At 41.9% G+C, this 12,778-nt stretch overlaps 1 protein-coding gene across 1 annotated transcript in view; it reads left to right on the top strand.

Annotated features, from left to right (window-relative positions):
• LOC119408622 (teneurin-3) overlaps positions 1-12,778 on the top strand; it is a gene marked incomplete at its 5' end in the record, with an annotated part of 40,737 nt that overhangs the window by 16,866 nt on the left and 11,093 nt on the right. Inside the window, 4 exon segments of the mRNA XM_037675467.1 lie at positions 6,408-6,593; positions 9,130-9,150; positions 11,598-11,744; positions 12,234-12,450. Coding sequence (XP_037531395.1) covers positions 6,408-6,593; positions 9,130-9,150; positions 11,598-11,744; positions 12,234-12,450 — 571 coding nt within the window.

Raw genomic sequence — 12,778 nt, 5'->3', positions numbered from 1 at the left:
TTTCCACACTCTTGCAATATTCTAAACAATGTTTCTAAACTCTAAACCTCTAAAAGAGACAGAATGGGACACAGAGCTTTTTCTCACTCTGCTCCTCAACATTCTTCGCCCAGACATCCGTAATATGGACCCCCTTCAGATCTTCAAATCACAACTCGAAACTCATCTGTTCAAGTTAGCCTTCTCACTTTCATTTACTCTTATTTTCTTCTTGGTTTAGTGTTTTTAAAGCCATTTTGTATTGTTTTATTTTGTGTTTTATTTTGTGTTTTTAATGTTGTGAAGTGTCCTTGGGTGTCTTGAAAGGCGCTAACAAATAAAATGCATTATTATTATTATTATTATTATTATTATTATTATTATCTCAGCTCCCTGCCTCCGCTGCTCTCTGCCACCTGCAAGGCAAGCGTTCTTGGCCCCGCCCACTTATCAGATCTGCGTGTAGATCAGCTGATCAGCTGCAGCAGGAAGTTTATCCTGCAGTAAGGGCTGCACAAAGGTGCAGGAGGTGCTAAATCATTTACAATTTATTTTAAATTAAAATTACATGCCCATCATGCGGCTCATCCATCAATCAGCCAATTGTGTGTCATGTCTAATCTTATTTTGAAAAACCGTTATAAAGCAAATCCACGATAAACGAACGGCGAAGTGGCGAGGGACTACTGTAATTGCTTGTAATCTCAATCATCCAGGTAGATGAATCACAATAAAGGTTAAATCAGGTCATGACAGTTTCTTTTTGGGAGAAACGTTTCGTCTTTCATCCGAAGGACTTCATCAGTCTGAGGCCTGCCAACAAGAACGGGCTTATAAATCTAACAAAGTTAAGTCAGGTCCTCTGGACAGATTAAAACATAAATAAATACATAAATAAATTAATTAATTTAATTAAATGGAAAAATATATATTTATTTATTTTTAACTGTTTTAATCTTTAATCCGTCCGGAGGACTCTTTGTTAGATTTGTCTACCTGGATTATGGAGCAGCATCAGGATGTCTTATAAATAGCACCTCCTTGACGTGTTTCAAGCCAGCCTGCTGCATAATTCACAGAAACTGCTTTAAACATGCAAAAAGGGACCATCCATCCAAAACAATCAATCATCATGCATAACAATCAAATGTTTTGGGCCTGCTGTCATACATCGTGCATGTGACACACGTGTAAAACCAGTGGGAATCCACAGCAGCTGGTTTGAGACGTGTCGGTGAGGTGTTATTTATAAGACCGTTCTTGGTGGCCGGCTTCAGACTGATGAAGTCTTTCAGATGGAAGATGAAACGTTTCTCCCAAAAAGAAACTGTCATGACCTGGATTAACCCTTCTTTGTTCGTGAGCAGTGTTTTTGTCTCCTTCGTGTCTCACGTCACTTCTGATTTTTAAAGAACTCATGTGCTTTTCTTTAAAAGTTTTAACCATCTCGTAGGACGTCTCAGGATTCGTGAGTATCTGAACACGCCTGGCCTTGGTGCTGCCTAAAAGTTAACGTTTGCACATCTGGATAGGTGGAGGATTCCTCCGTAATTAATGCTGTGGTTCTTCTTCAATTAAATAAACTTTAATTAACAAGCTGTAGCATGGATCGACCGCCCACAACCCCCTATCCAGCTCGAGTCAGGGGCATGTTAAAGGCAGATAAACACTTTTGCACTAATGAAAAATTGATTGCATAGATTCTATGAGAAGGAGGTATTCCTTTGGAATTAAATGACTCCCCTCCAGAGGCACGCTTAATATTCTACAGTGTCTGCTCAGCTTAATCAGAACCATCCAAGGTCCCTCAATCGAAGAAAAACTCCATTCAGAGAGCCGGAACAGACAGACAGTCAAAGAGCCGTGGTGAAGGGAGGAGGGCCGGCTTAAAAAAAGAAAAAGAAAATTTAAAAACAAAATGAGGGATATTTTATTCATGACTTGTTGCATTCGGAGCTGGAAAACGATGCTGGTTAATTAGTAAAGATGCACTGGCTGATGTTTTCAGGACCGATTTCCAGTTTTTACCAACAATCTGACCCGTCCGTCAGGATTACGGACAGGTACACTGTCTTTTTGAGGAATAATTGGAAATATAATAAATATACATTTATTTACCAACTTCAGGCAGAATAAAAAAAATGACTGTTGAATTGAAAATAGATTTTTTTTTGTTATTGCATTTTCTGCAAAATGGCACCAAGTTGCCAGGCATGCTGTCTTTAGCAGTAAAAATTTATATAGTTCAAAATACCTGGCAAAGATAAAATTACAAACAAAAAAAAAAATCAATTTCAGTTCATTTGGATTGACATCGACTCAAAGGAGCTACATTATGTCTTGTTTATAAACCAGAGTTATTTAATCCCGTCATCTTTGGCTGTCATTTGAAATAAATTGCATCATTTTCTGACATCAAAGTTTAATATTAAACACAATTATTTTAAGTTTTTAAGTCTTTTTCTGATTGCTTGGCAAAATACAACTTGATTTTATTAACCATCAAAGAACAAAGTCTGTTTTTTACATTTCCTCCGTTCCTGCAGATTGTAGTCTCAGGAAGAGATCTGGGTTTTCTTTGTCCTCTGTTAATCCCGTTTTATTTGTCCTCTGTTAATCCCTGTGAGTTCCGGAGCGCAGAGTGAGAGCATCAGTAGAAAATGTTTTCTTGCATCTTATTTTTCTGTGTAACCTCTTACAGATGGCAAAAACAATTAACTTGAATTATTTCTGATGGAGACTCTCAGACACTGACAACAAACTGATGCGATGGTGACAGCAGATTAAGTGGTCTCTCTGAGCAGCGACTGGATTAGTTGATGTAAAAAATCCCTCAGAATTACTGGAAAGCGTTTGTATTTCCGGCTGCAGCCTCTGAGCTCTGGCTGTTAACGACCGTGTGGCTGTTTGTGTCCACTTTTTGAAAACCACGTCTGTTTTGTGTTCGCAGTTTGCAAAACTCGTGGCTGCATGTTATGTTGCCGCCACCTCCGTCTACCTCGGCTCACTTTGATCCCACCTCAGCAGCCCCCGCCAAGTCTGCAGGAGCAGAGTACACATTTACATTGAAGACTGGCAGATTTGGACCAGTTTCTCAATAATTAATGTTCAACATCAGTGTGGCTTTTAAGCCTGGACAGTTTTTCTGTCAGAACAGAACTCCTGTGGAGGGATCAAACACAGCTTCAGCAACCTTAAGACAGGCGGCGGATAAATTCAGCTGCTTTCAAGACGAGCCCGTGATTATTTAGTAGAAGAAGTCGAACAAATTGTTCCATGTGTTCTGGGAGTCACACAATGAGATCCTCTCAAAAGTTGAGACTTTCTGGAGACTTCCTCATGAATGCTGTTGCCCACTAAGATCTTTAGAGATGCTTTGGTGCATTCATGGACTTTAAAGAAAATCGTATTTTTCCTTGATAGTAAATATAAATGGACTTGCCTTTCTATCTGATCAAGATACTCAAAGCTGTTTACAGCACAATGTGTGCCATCATGTAGCCGTCCATACAGCGCTCTACTACTACCTCTACAGAGACTAATCAGAACTTTATCACAGTCATGCACCGATGGGACACACGTCGGAGGCAATGAGGGGTTCGGTGTCTTGTCCAGTGACACTTCAGCACGTGACTGCTGGTGGAATTGAACCCTCAACTCTCCTGTTGGAGGATGGCTGCTCTAACCACTCAGCCACAGCCGCCCCACCGTCAGGTTCTGGTCACCTGCCGAGCAGCTTCCTTCATTCGCTCGTTTCCTGAAGTTTTCTGAACGTTACAAACGTCGTTCTGCGGCGGGCCTTTGTAACGATATTTTCTGCACCGTTTTAAAATTTGAGGCCATTTTCAAACCACTCTTCTCTACGAGGAGTCTGCCACAACAAAAGCTTCGTTCCGAACGTTTGAAGCTCGTTTCCTGCAAATCAACATGTCTTTGTCTCCCAGCAGAGCAGGAGCAGCTTGTTGAGCATTAGTTTTAACGTGAGCGTACGAGTGCTCACCAATTTTGGATTCAATTATTTGAATTTTCTTAAGAGACAGCAGATCCACAACAGCTGCTCTTCTCTTTGCAGTTTAAGAAAACACGTTCGTCTCTGAGTCGAGACAAAAGGAGCCGCCTGGATCCACAACCCTCGCTTCAAGTCTGTTAAGACGCTCGGGCGAGTGGAGCTCCGGCAAACGATGGAGTGGCTCTTTTGGAAGCTTTTAGACATACAGTAATTGCAATGTTTTATTCTTACACGCTTTCTGAGGGATGACAAGTGTTGTTTCACATTTACGCGAGTGCATAAATAAATATTTGAATCTATAAAATGATAACTCTGATCACAGCACAAACAAAAGTGTCAATAAAGAAGAGACGTTGGAGGACACGTGTAGCAGGATTTTTCTTTCCGTCTTTCCTCCAGACAAATCTTTAATTTATATTGTAAACACTTTCAGATGGAAGGTGGGCGTCGCAGTTTGCTGATGAAATAATTTAGGCTCTCCAGAATTTATTGCTAAGTAAATTTGACTTTCATTTTATGGGATCCCATCAAAACACACGCTCTGCGTCATGAAAACACAGAAAGGTTCTTGTTTTAATGTTTTTCTTGATGTTTTAATTTAATGGAGAAATGTGGTGTCTCTGAGGTGAACTAAAACTACGTATGAACTAAAGAAAATGTGTTTCCTGCTAAAATGCAGTGTGAATGATTATTGCAGAAGAACTTGCTGAAAAACAGCTGAAATAAGCTAATTCTGAAATGTAGCTGAAATGGAAGAAAAAGCCTAAATTAGCAGAAGAAAACAGAAAGAACACAGATTTGCTGAATTAGGTTTAAATAAGCAGAAAAAATAGCTTTAAAAACTGACATTAGCAACAAAAAACAGCTGAGACGGCAGAAAGAAGCTTAAGCTACAATGGAGGATGCAGAAAAAGCTAAAATGAGCTAAAAATGTAGAATTAGCTGAAAAAGCAAAACATTTCATCAAAAGAGCTAAATATTAGCTAAAAGAGCGGAAACGCTGAAAGTAGCACAACAAGCTGGGATTAGTATTAAAAAGTGTATTAGACTAAAAGTAGCAGAAATTACTACAAAAACTTGAATTTATCAGAAAATAGCTGAAATTAGCTTCAAAAATGCTTGAAATGTGGCTGAAAAGGAAGAACAAGCTTAAATCAGCAGAAGAAAGCAGAAAGAACACATATTGGCCAATTGTGCTGAAAGAAGCAGAAATTAGCACAAAACAGAGGAAATTGCAAAAAAGCTGAAATAAGCAAAAGCAGCTGAAAATAACTAAAAAGACAGAAAAAAAGCTTAAATTATAAGAAGGGAGTGGAAAGAGCACATTTATGCTGAATTAGCCTGAAAATAAAAGTTGAAATGAGTGCAAAAAATGTGGAATTAGCTGGACAAACTAAGATTAGCATTAAACAGCTAAAGAGTAGCTGCAATAGTAGAAAAAGCTGAAACTTGCAGAAATAAGCTGAAATTAGCAGAAAGACTTAGAAAGGAGCACAAAACAGCTGAAAGTACATTTGTAGATGACTTTTAATTTTTTTTATTTGCAGAAAGAAGCTGAAGCAGAACAAAATGTGGAAAGAGCAGGAACAGGTTGTAAACAGATTTCAAGATTTGAAGGATGGAAAATGAGCTCAATTCATTTTTTATGAGAAAAAATGGCAAAATATTTGAAAAAGCTAAAGTTGCACCAACACCAAAAGTCACAGCAGGATTGTTCTGAAAGAGCTGAAGGTTTTGATGTATGATTTATTGAAATAGCTGAAAACTGTGGGATGAGAAAGATGCTGAAAAACGCACAGAAGGAATTAGAAGTGGCTAGGATCACATGCTTGATAATCACACAAGTCAAGTCCAAGCTTAAAAATCTAAGGACTTTCGGCTGAGCTGTTGAAGCTGATGACAGTTACAGTTATTGAAGGAAGCTTGTTGCTTGTGTTCTGCATCTATTGTGTGAATTATTGGACATTTAATAATTTCAGGCTTTGATGCGTTAGCATGAAGGCTTAACTTTGTTTGCACTCTGGACTCTTTAAAAAAAGAAGGCCAATTCATCAAATCATGAACAAACTGTGAATATTTGGCATTTTCTGTGTAAAACCTTGCATCATGTGCTGAACTTAAACAAGCAGCAGTGAGTCTGAGTCATTTCAAATTCTTCCACACTCTGCAGTTGTTGCAACACAAAGTCGGGGTTTCTTATCGGGCCTTTGATGGGAGCAGTGCTGAAAGCAAGTTTTGTTTACCGTTAAACTTATTGACCCATTTTAACAGCGGGAGCAAAAGCTTCTCAGCAAACATCGCAGCATTTTTTATCCCAGCATCTACACAGAATGCAGAAACACATCAGTGCCAAAGGGCCAGTTGTTCTGTCTCACACGACAGCAGCTACATGTCTGAGCGGCTCTGTGTTTTGTAACAGAGGTGTGTGTGGTGGACTGCGGTCCCCACGGCTCCTGCATCGGCGGCGTGTGTCACTGCGAGGAAGGCTGGACGGGACCAGAATGTGAGCAGAGGGACTGTCACCCACGCTGCATCGACCACGGCGTCTGCCGGGAGGGCAAGTGCGACTGCCACCAGGGCTGGACGGGTGAACACTGCACCATCGGTGAGCCACGGTGACACATGCCGTGCTCCACACCCACACACGTTTTCCAGAGAAACCCAAACCACAGAGGACTTTCAATTATTGGCAGGGAAAGAAGGGCAGTGTTGGAGTGTGAATGTCAGTATCCTCTGAAAGGTTTCAGTCATTAGATCATGTTAGACTTCTGTTGCTGCCTACACTCTTTTAACAACTTTGGCAAACTAGTCATGAGTAGCTGTTAGTGATATTTTTAGCTTGCGGAGCCAAACTTCTGCTTCTTGCCATCCAGTTTCTCCTGAAGCAAACCGTGCAGTCAGGATGTGGTCAGCCACACACAGACTGAAAATACATGTCAACATTTACTCAAGTAATTGGCCTAAACTTATTTTAAACTTAACGTAGGGGTGGGTGCTGGGACGCCACCAGCTTGTGAGGGGCTAGAATGTGCTGACGACCTGCCCGAGCAGAGAGAACGGAGGACTGTGCACGAGCACAGAGACGATGGAGGCAATCAGTAGTAAAAATCTACGGAGCGATTCTAGTAAAAAATAATTACACTGTAAAAAAAAAAAAAAGTTCCCCGTGCTGAACCTACACGCTTATTCTTACAGTTGAGATTTTTCAGGCTCAAATCTGAAGAAAACACAATTTGCAGGTTTTATTTTATTATGAAAAAGGTTAAATCAGGTCATGTGGACAAGTTTCCTTTTGGGAGAAACGTTTCGTCTTCTGTGAGTGGCAAGTTGGTCATCTGGCCTAAACATTTGATCGTTGTGGACGGACTCTTTACAGGAGCTGCTCTTTATAAGATATATTATATATAATAATTATATAATAATATATATAATATATTTGTTACAGAGCTGGGTTGGCAGGCCTCAGACTCGTGAACTCTTAGATGAACGATGAATCTCCCAAAACAGAAACTGTTCAAATGACCTCATTTAACCTTTTCTGTATTTATTTAGCTGGACGAGGACTGCGCTTACAGACCTTTTATTATTATCATTTACATTTCTATAAGTGAAAACAAGAAATACGTCACTCTGTTCGTCAGTTTTACTTACGAACACGAGTCTTTCTAAGGACTGCACATTAAGTTAGTAATTTGTTGAAATGATTTATAAAGTTCAGCTTTTGGAGTGCTCAAGTGAGGCTTCTTCCAGTCTTAGTGAGTCGGGGGCAGGTGTTCAGGGAACCTGGAATCCACCAGTCGGCCTCTTTGGATTATCGTTTTGTGTGAAACGGCGGTGCGTCACCCGGCATTAATGAGGATAATGAGTTGTGAGACGCCACTTGTTGTTGACCTTTACCTCGCTCTTTCTCCACGCCGTCCCCTCGGTCACAGATCCCGCAGTTAAACCTTGACACGTGGCGTCAAACACCATTCCCACAAGTCGTTCCCCGCCTCTCGATGACGACACGTTCGTTCCCCGTGAAACAAAAGATCTGACCCTCCAAACTCTTGAACCCCGATTATGTATTTACCAGTCCTCTCATGAGCAGTCCGCTGCCCGCCGCTCCTCTCTGAGGGAGGGAGCCTGCAGTGAGGTAGCTGTTGGAGGAGGTCACATTCCTCATCTTATTAATCTCTCCCTCCTCGGGGGCCGCTGCACGTCATCCATTTCTCTTTCTTCTCTCCCGTTCAAGGTTCCCGTCACGAAGGTACCTCCACGCTTTAGACAGAGGCTATGAATAGGTGCTGCGTTACCTTTTCTTTAAGGAACTGGGAGCTTATTTTGTCTTTCAAACCCTGAATAAGTGCCATTTGCACAAAGCGCCTTTTAATCACGTTACACGGTCAGCTCCTGAATGGAGCACTTCCTTGGTCATTCTTTTCCACGAGCATCTAGATCCTGTTTTATATGCAAGGCTTAGCCTATTGTCACTGCTTTCTCAGCAGCACAGTCTGCTGTTAAGGTGTTTTTGATTTGTCTTAGCATAAAACCGCTGAAGTAGACGTGATGAAAGAATAAAATATACAGAAGCTCGGTGTTTTGATTCGTATTAGACGCTGAGCCTGTGCACGTGCTGACAAGCAGACGCTGAAGCCCGGATGAAACTGACTCACAGGTCCAAAAACAAAGAGTGGTACAAATATCAAATATCAATAAAAGAACACAAGCGTGTGGTCTTTTTTTTTTTGTACATCAGTTTCTCTTGTTTTAGGCAAAACAAAAGCAGATGGAGAGTGTTAACAATGAATATTTTAGCAAGCACAAGTAGCTGAAATGATTTATGTTGCTTCTACAGACAGGAACATGTTCACCATGTTACAGACGAATGTGATCTGAACTGTGAAGTTGTCTATATTTCTGATTAATTACTCTCTGTGTTCATTCAAATCACACTCTGAGGTTTTCAAACATTGTTTCCTTTTGCTGCAGTGAAGAAAATGAAGAAGCTCCTTTTCCATCTTCTCTCAAATTGTTTTTCAACTTACTTCTGTCTGTGCACATTCCTCTGCCTAACTTCTTTCTGTATCCATTCTCTCCTTTATTCTATGTCTGCATGCCTGTCTGTTTCTTTACGGCCCCCTCTTGGCTTACACGTGTAGCCTTGGATTCCAGAGTTTCAGGTAAACAGACACTTTTCACTTTGCATGAAAATTATACTCCGTGAAAGTTTTTGCTTTTTAACGCTTTTATTTGTTTTATTTGTTTCGTGGAGCCTTCTGCTTTAACTCTATCTGCTCGCTTCGAGGTCCGTCCTGAGGAAACGTGGTCTTTCTTTTCACTGTTATGCTGATGATGGTCAGATTTATCTGCACTTTAAACCCAGTAGTTCATGCACAATTCATGTCTTGATGACATCAAGGCATGGATGGCTTCAACTCGTTTAAGTTTCAATGATCAGAAGACTGAAGTCCTCGTGTTCAGCCCTAGCTCTGCTGCTGTCTCTCATCCTGTGAACCTGGACTCTCTTGAGCCTTATCTTAAACAGTCTATTACAAATCTCAGGATTGTTTGAGACTCTGATATTAAGTTTAATAAACAGATTAACTCTGTTCTGCAGAAAAGCTTCTTCCAGTTAAGGCAGATAGTTAAGATTAAGTCCTTGTTGACCAGATCTGACCTTGAAAAAACGAGTCCATGCCTTTATTACAGCCCAGCTGGACTACTGTAGCACACTTTATGTTGGGGTCAGTCTGGTCTCCCCTTCACGTCGCCAGCTCGCCTCTGAACAGGAACTTATAGGTTTGATCATATTTCCCCAGTTTTGTCCTCCCTTCACTGGCTCCTTGTATGTACCAGGATCCTGTTGACCTTTAAAGTGCATAAATGACCTTGCACCTTCATACCTCTCTGAGCTACTTCAACCACATGTTCCTTCTGAGATCATCTGAGCAGCTGCTTTAGATTGAAGCTCAGAGGAGATCAGGCTTTTTCAGTCGAGGTCCTAAACTCTGGAACAACCTGCTCCTCAACATCAGACAGGACACCTCACTTCCTGTTTTTAAATGTCTCCTAAAAGAACTCACCTGTTCTCTCTGACGTTGAACACAGTGTGACCTGATTTAGTTTTTCATTGTTCTGTGTTCTTATGTTTTTCTATTGATGCTTTTATTTGCTTTTTTTTTCTTTACCTACTGCCATTGAATTTATTGTGCAGCACTTTGGTAACAGCTGCTGGTTTTAAATGTGCTTTATGAATAAAGCTGACTATTAAAACTGTGGACCCATGAAAACATTTTGAACGTCCCTCTCTCAGTAATATCAGTCGTGTGTTGTCACTCAAGCTTAGTCGTAACTCTTCAGCTCGGTGCTGTGACTTGTACACAGTGGAGAGGTTGAAATTAGAGACACAGCTGACACGTGGTGATTGCAACAGAGATATTGGAGAAAACAACCTGCAGAGCTTCTCTAAATATTGAAGCCACGTCTGCAGGCAGCTGCGTGCCAGACATCGTTTCCACGTTTTGCCACTGACTCTAAGTAAATGTGTTTGCCAGTCTTAGCACACTGCCACCGCAGAGATAAGTAATTTTCTTTTCCAAATGTTTCCCTTTCCTCGGTCGTGTAATAGGAGCAGTCAAGATAGGATATAAAGGTAAATGGAACCACTACCCCCACAAGGGAGATTGTCATGAACAATCCCTCCCTGCTCTCTGTCTCTCCTAGCACGGCGTTTATACACCTGTTTTATGTCCGAGTCGATCATAATGTTTCTGCTGTGAACCCTGCTCCCCCCCAATATGTCCCCTCCATCTCCTGTCCGTCTGAACAAGTCTCACGCCAGACTCCACGGTCCCCACCCCCACCCCCCACCCCCACACTGTCCCTGTGTCTGCCAGATTAAACGCCCAGAACTGGTGTGGTTTAGTCATGTTTCGGCTCCCTGTCTTCACCTCCATTATAGAAGGAATGCGATCTGGCAGCAAGTGCACTGTTTTCTGTAAATGTGGAGACTCTTGACCCCCCCCCCCCTCCTTCTTCTCCAACTTCCTCCTATTTACATATATACTTCCTTTTCCCCTTTGATGTTGCAGTTACTTCACATGAGTGTTTCCAGCATCTGCATCGGTTCCTGCGCTAATTATTCACAGGAAAAGGAGCGAACCTCCCACTGAAGGATGTTCAGCCTCTCACACGTGATTTGGGCAATGCTAAACAAAAGAAAACTTCCATTTATGAACCAAGTGCATTTTAATGAATGTGGATTTGACGCTGTATGGTTCCAACTACAATCCTGCTCTAGATTCGTGCAAAACCTCCATCACAGTTCGATTTGAACCCTAAAAGCACAAAAAGTGACTGCATTGCATTATCTGAGTGCATTAATACCAAGTCATGCATTTCAGTTGAACTCATGTGAAACGATTGTAACCCCTCACAGTCTCCCCCATCCCCAGGTGTCTCATACTGTATGTTCACTCACTCCTGTCTTCTATGGTTTTTACCCCTCCTCTGTCTCTTTTCACTCTATTTGCCTCCTTTGCTCCTGTCTTCTCTCCTCCCTTCTCCTTCTGCTCTCCTTGCTGTTGTTCGCTCGGTTGTTTCTGACCCGTGCGTGGTGTTTTGACAGACGGCTGTCCCGGGCTTTGCAACAACAACGGGAGGTGCGTCCTGGATCAGAACGTCTGGCACTGCATCTGCCAGTCAGGATGGAGAGGGCTCGGCTGCGACGTCGCCACCGAAACGCTCTGCTCCGACGGCAAGGATAACGAGGGAGGTAGGAAGGAGTAAACGCCTCGAACAAATTGTCTTTTAGCCTCGGAAATCAAATAAATAAATTTAAAAAGCTTGTCTGGAACGGCTGTTGCACCAGACAGGAAATTGCTTTGGATGTGGCCTCTTGGTGACTCTGCAAACAAACAAAACAAATCAATCATACATAAAACATCAGTGGAAGAAATATGCAAATGTGGCAGCAGAGCAGATTGTTAAGCAGCTTGTTTTAAAATCTACTGTAGATCAGTAAAAAGAGAGCTTGGGATCTGATGGACTCCTCTTGTGCCAGATCAAGCCCCAGACTTTCAAAGTTTATGAGAGGCACTTTGGAAGCTTTACGCTGCGTTGTGCTTGTTTTAATGTCCTTAAGTTGATGTAAGAAGTCCTCTGTGCCGAGCCCAGCTCAGCACACTTAGAGGTCAGGACTTCCTGTATCTAGGTCAGAGAAACTTTCCCGACCTGTCTGGACTGTCTCCTCGCTGTTTTCCAGACGGGCTCACTGACTGCATGGACCCGGACTGCTGCTCTCAAATCTCCTGCCAGGGTCAGACCTACTGTCGTGGCTCAGCTGACCCCGCTTCAGTCGCCAGCCAAGGCCAGGGGGCAGCTGCCCAGCCCTCATCCAAGACTTTTTATGACCGGGTCAGCTTTTTGATCGCTGCCGGTGGCAGTCATGTGATACCCGGGGACAACCCTTTCAACAGCAGGTAAGCAGCTGAACGTGTCAGTGACAGCTCCTTAATGACTTTAGTCATGTTAGCTGTTAGCTGTCTAATTACTAGCTGAAGAAAGCGCCTGCACGTGTGCAGCTGAACTGTCGTGTTTTTGTCTTTGGACTCAGGATGACAAGTTTGTTTACAGCTGACAACATTTTTATTTTTTTACGGTGACAAGTCACTCAATTGAGAGTTTGTTCCCTTTTAAAACCTATCATGAGCACATGCTGCGTGTGTGTGTGTGGGTGTGTATACAGTATATGCCTGTGTGTGTGTATATATATATATATATATATATATATATATATATATATATATA

Source organism: Nematolebias whitei, chromosome 4 (genome assembly GCF_014905685.2).
Source record: "Nematolebias whitei isolate Nwh7 chromosome 4, NemWhi1, whole genome shotgun sequence".
NCBI lineage: Eukaryota > Metazoa > Chordata > Actinopteri > Cyprinodontiformes > Rivulidae > Nematolebias > Nematolebias whitei.
The sequence above is the reverse complement of the archived record's forward strand: the minus strand, read 5'-3'. Positions and strand labels throughout refer to the sequence as shown.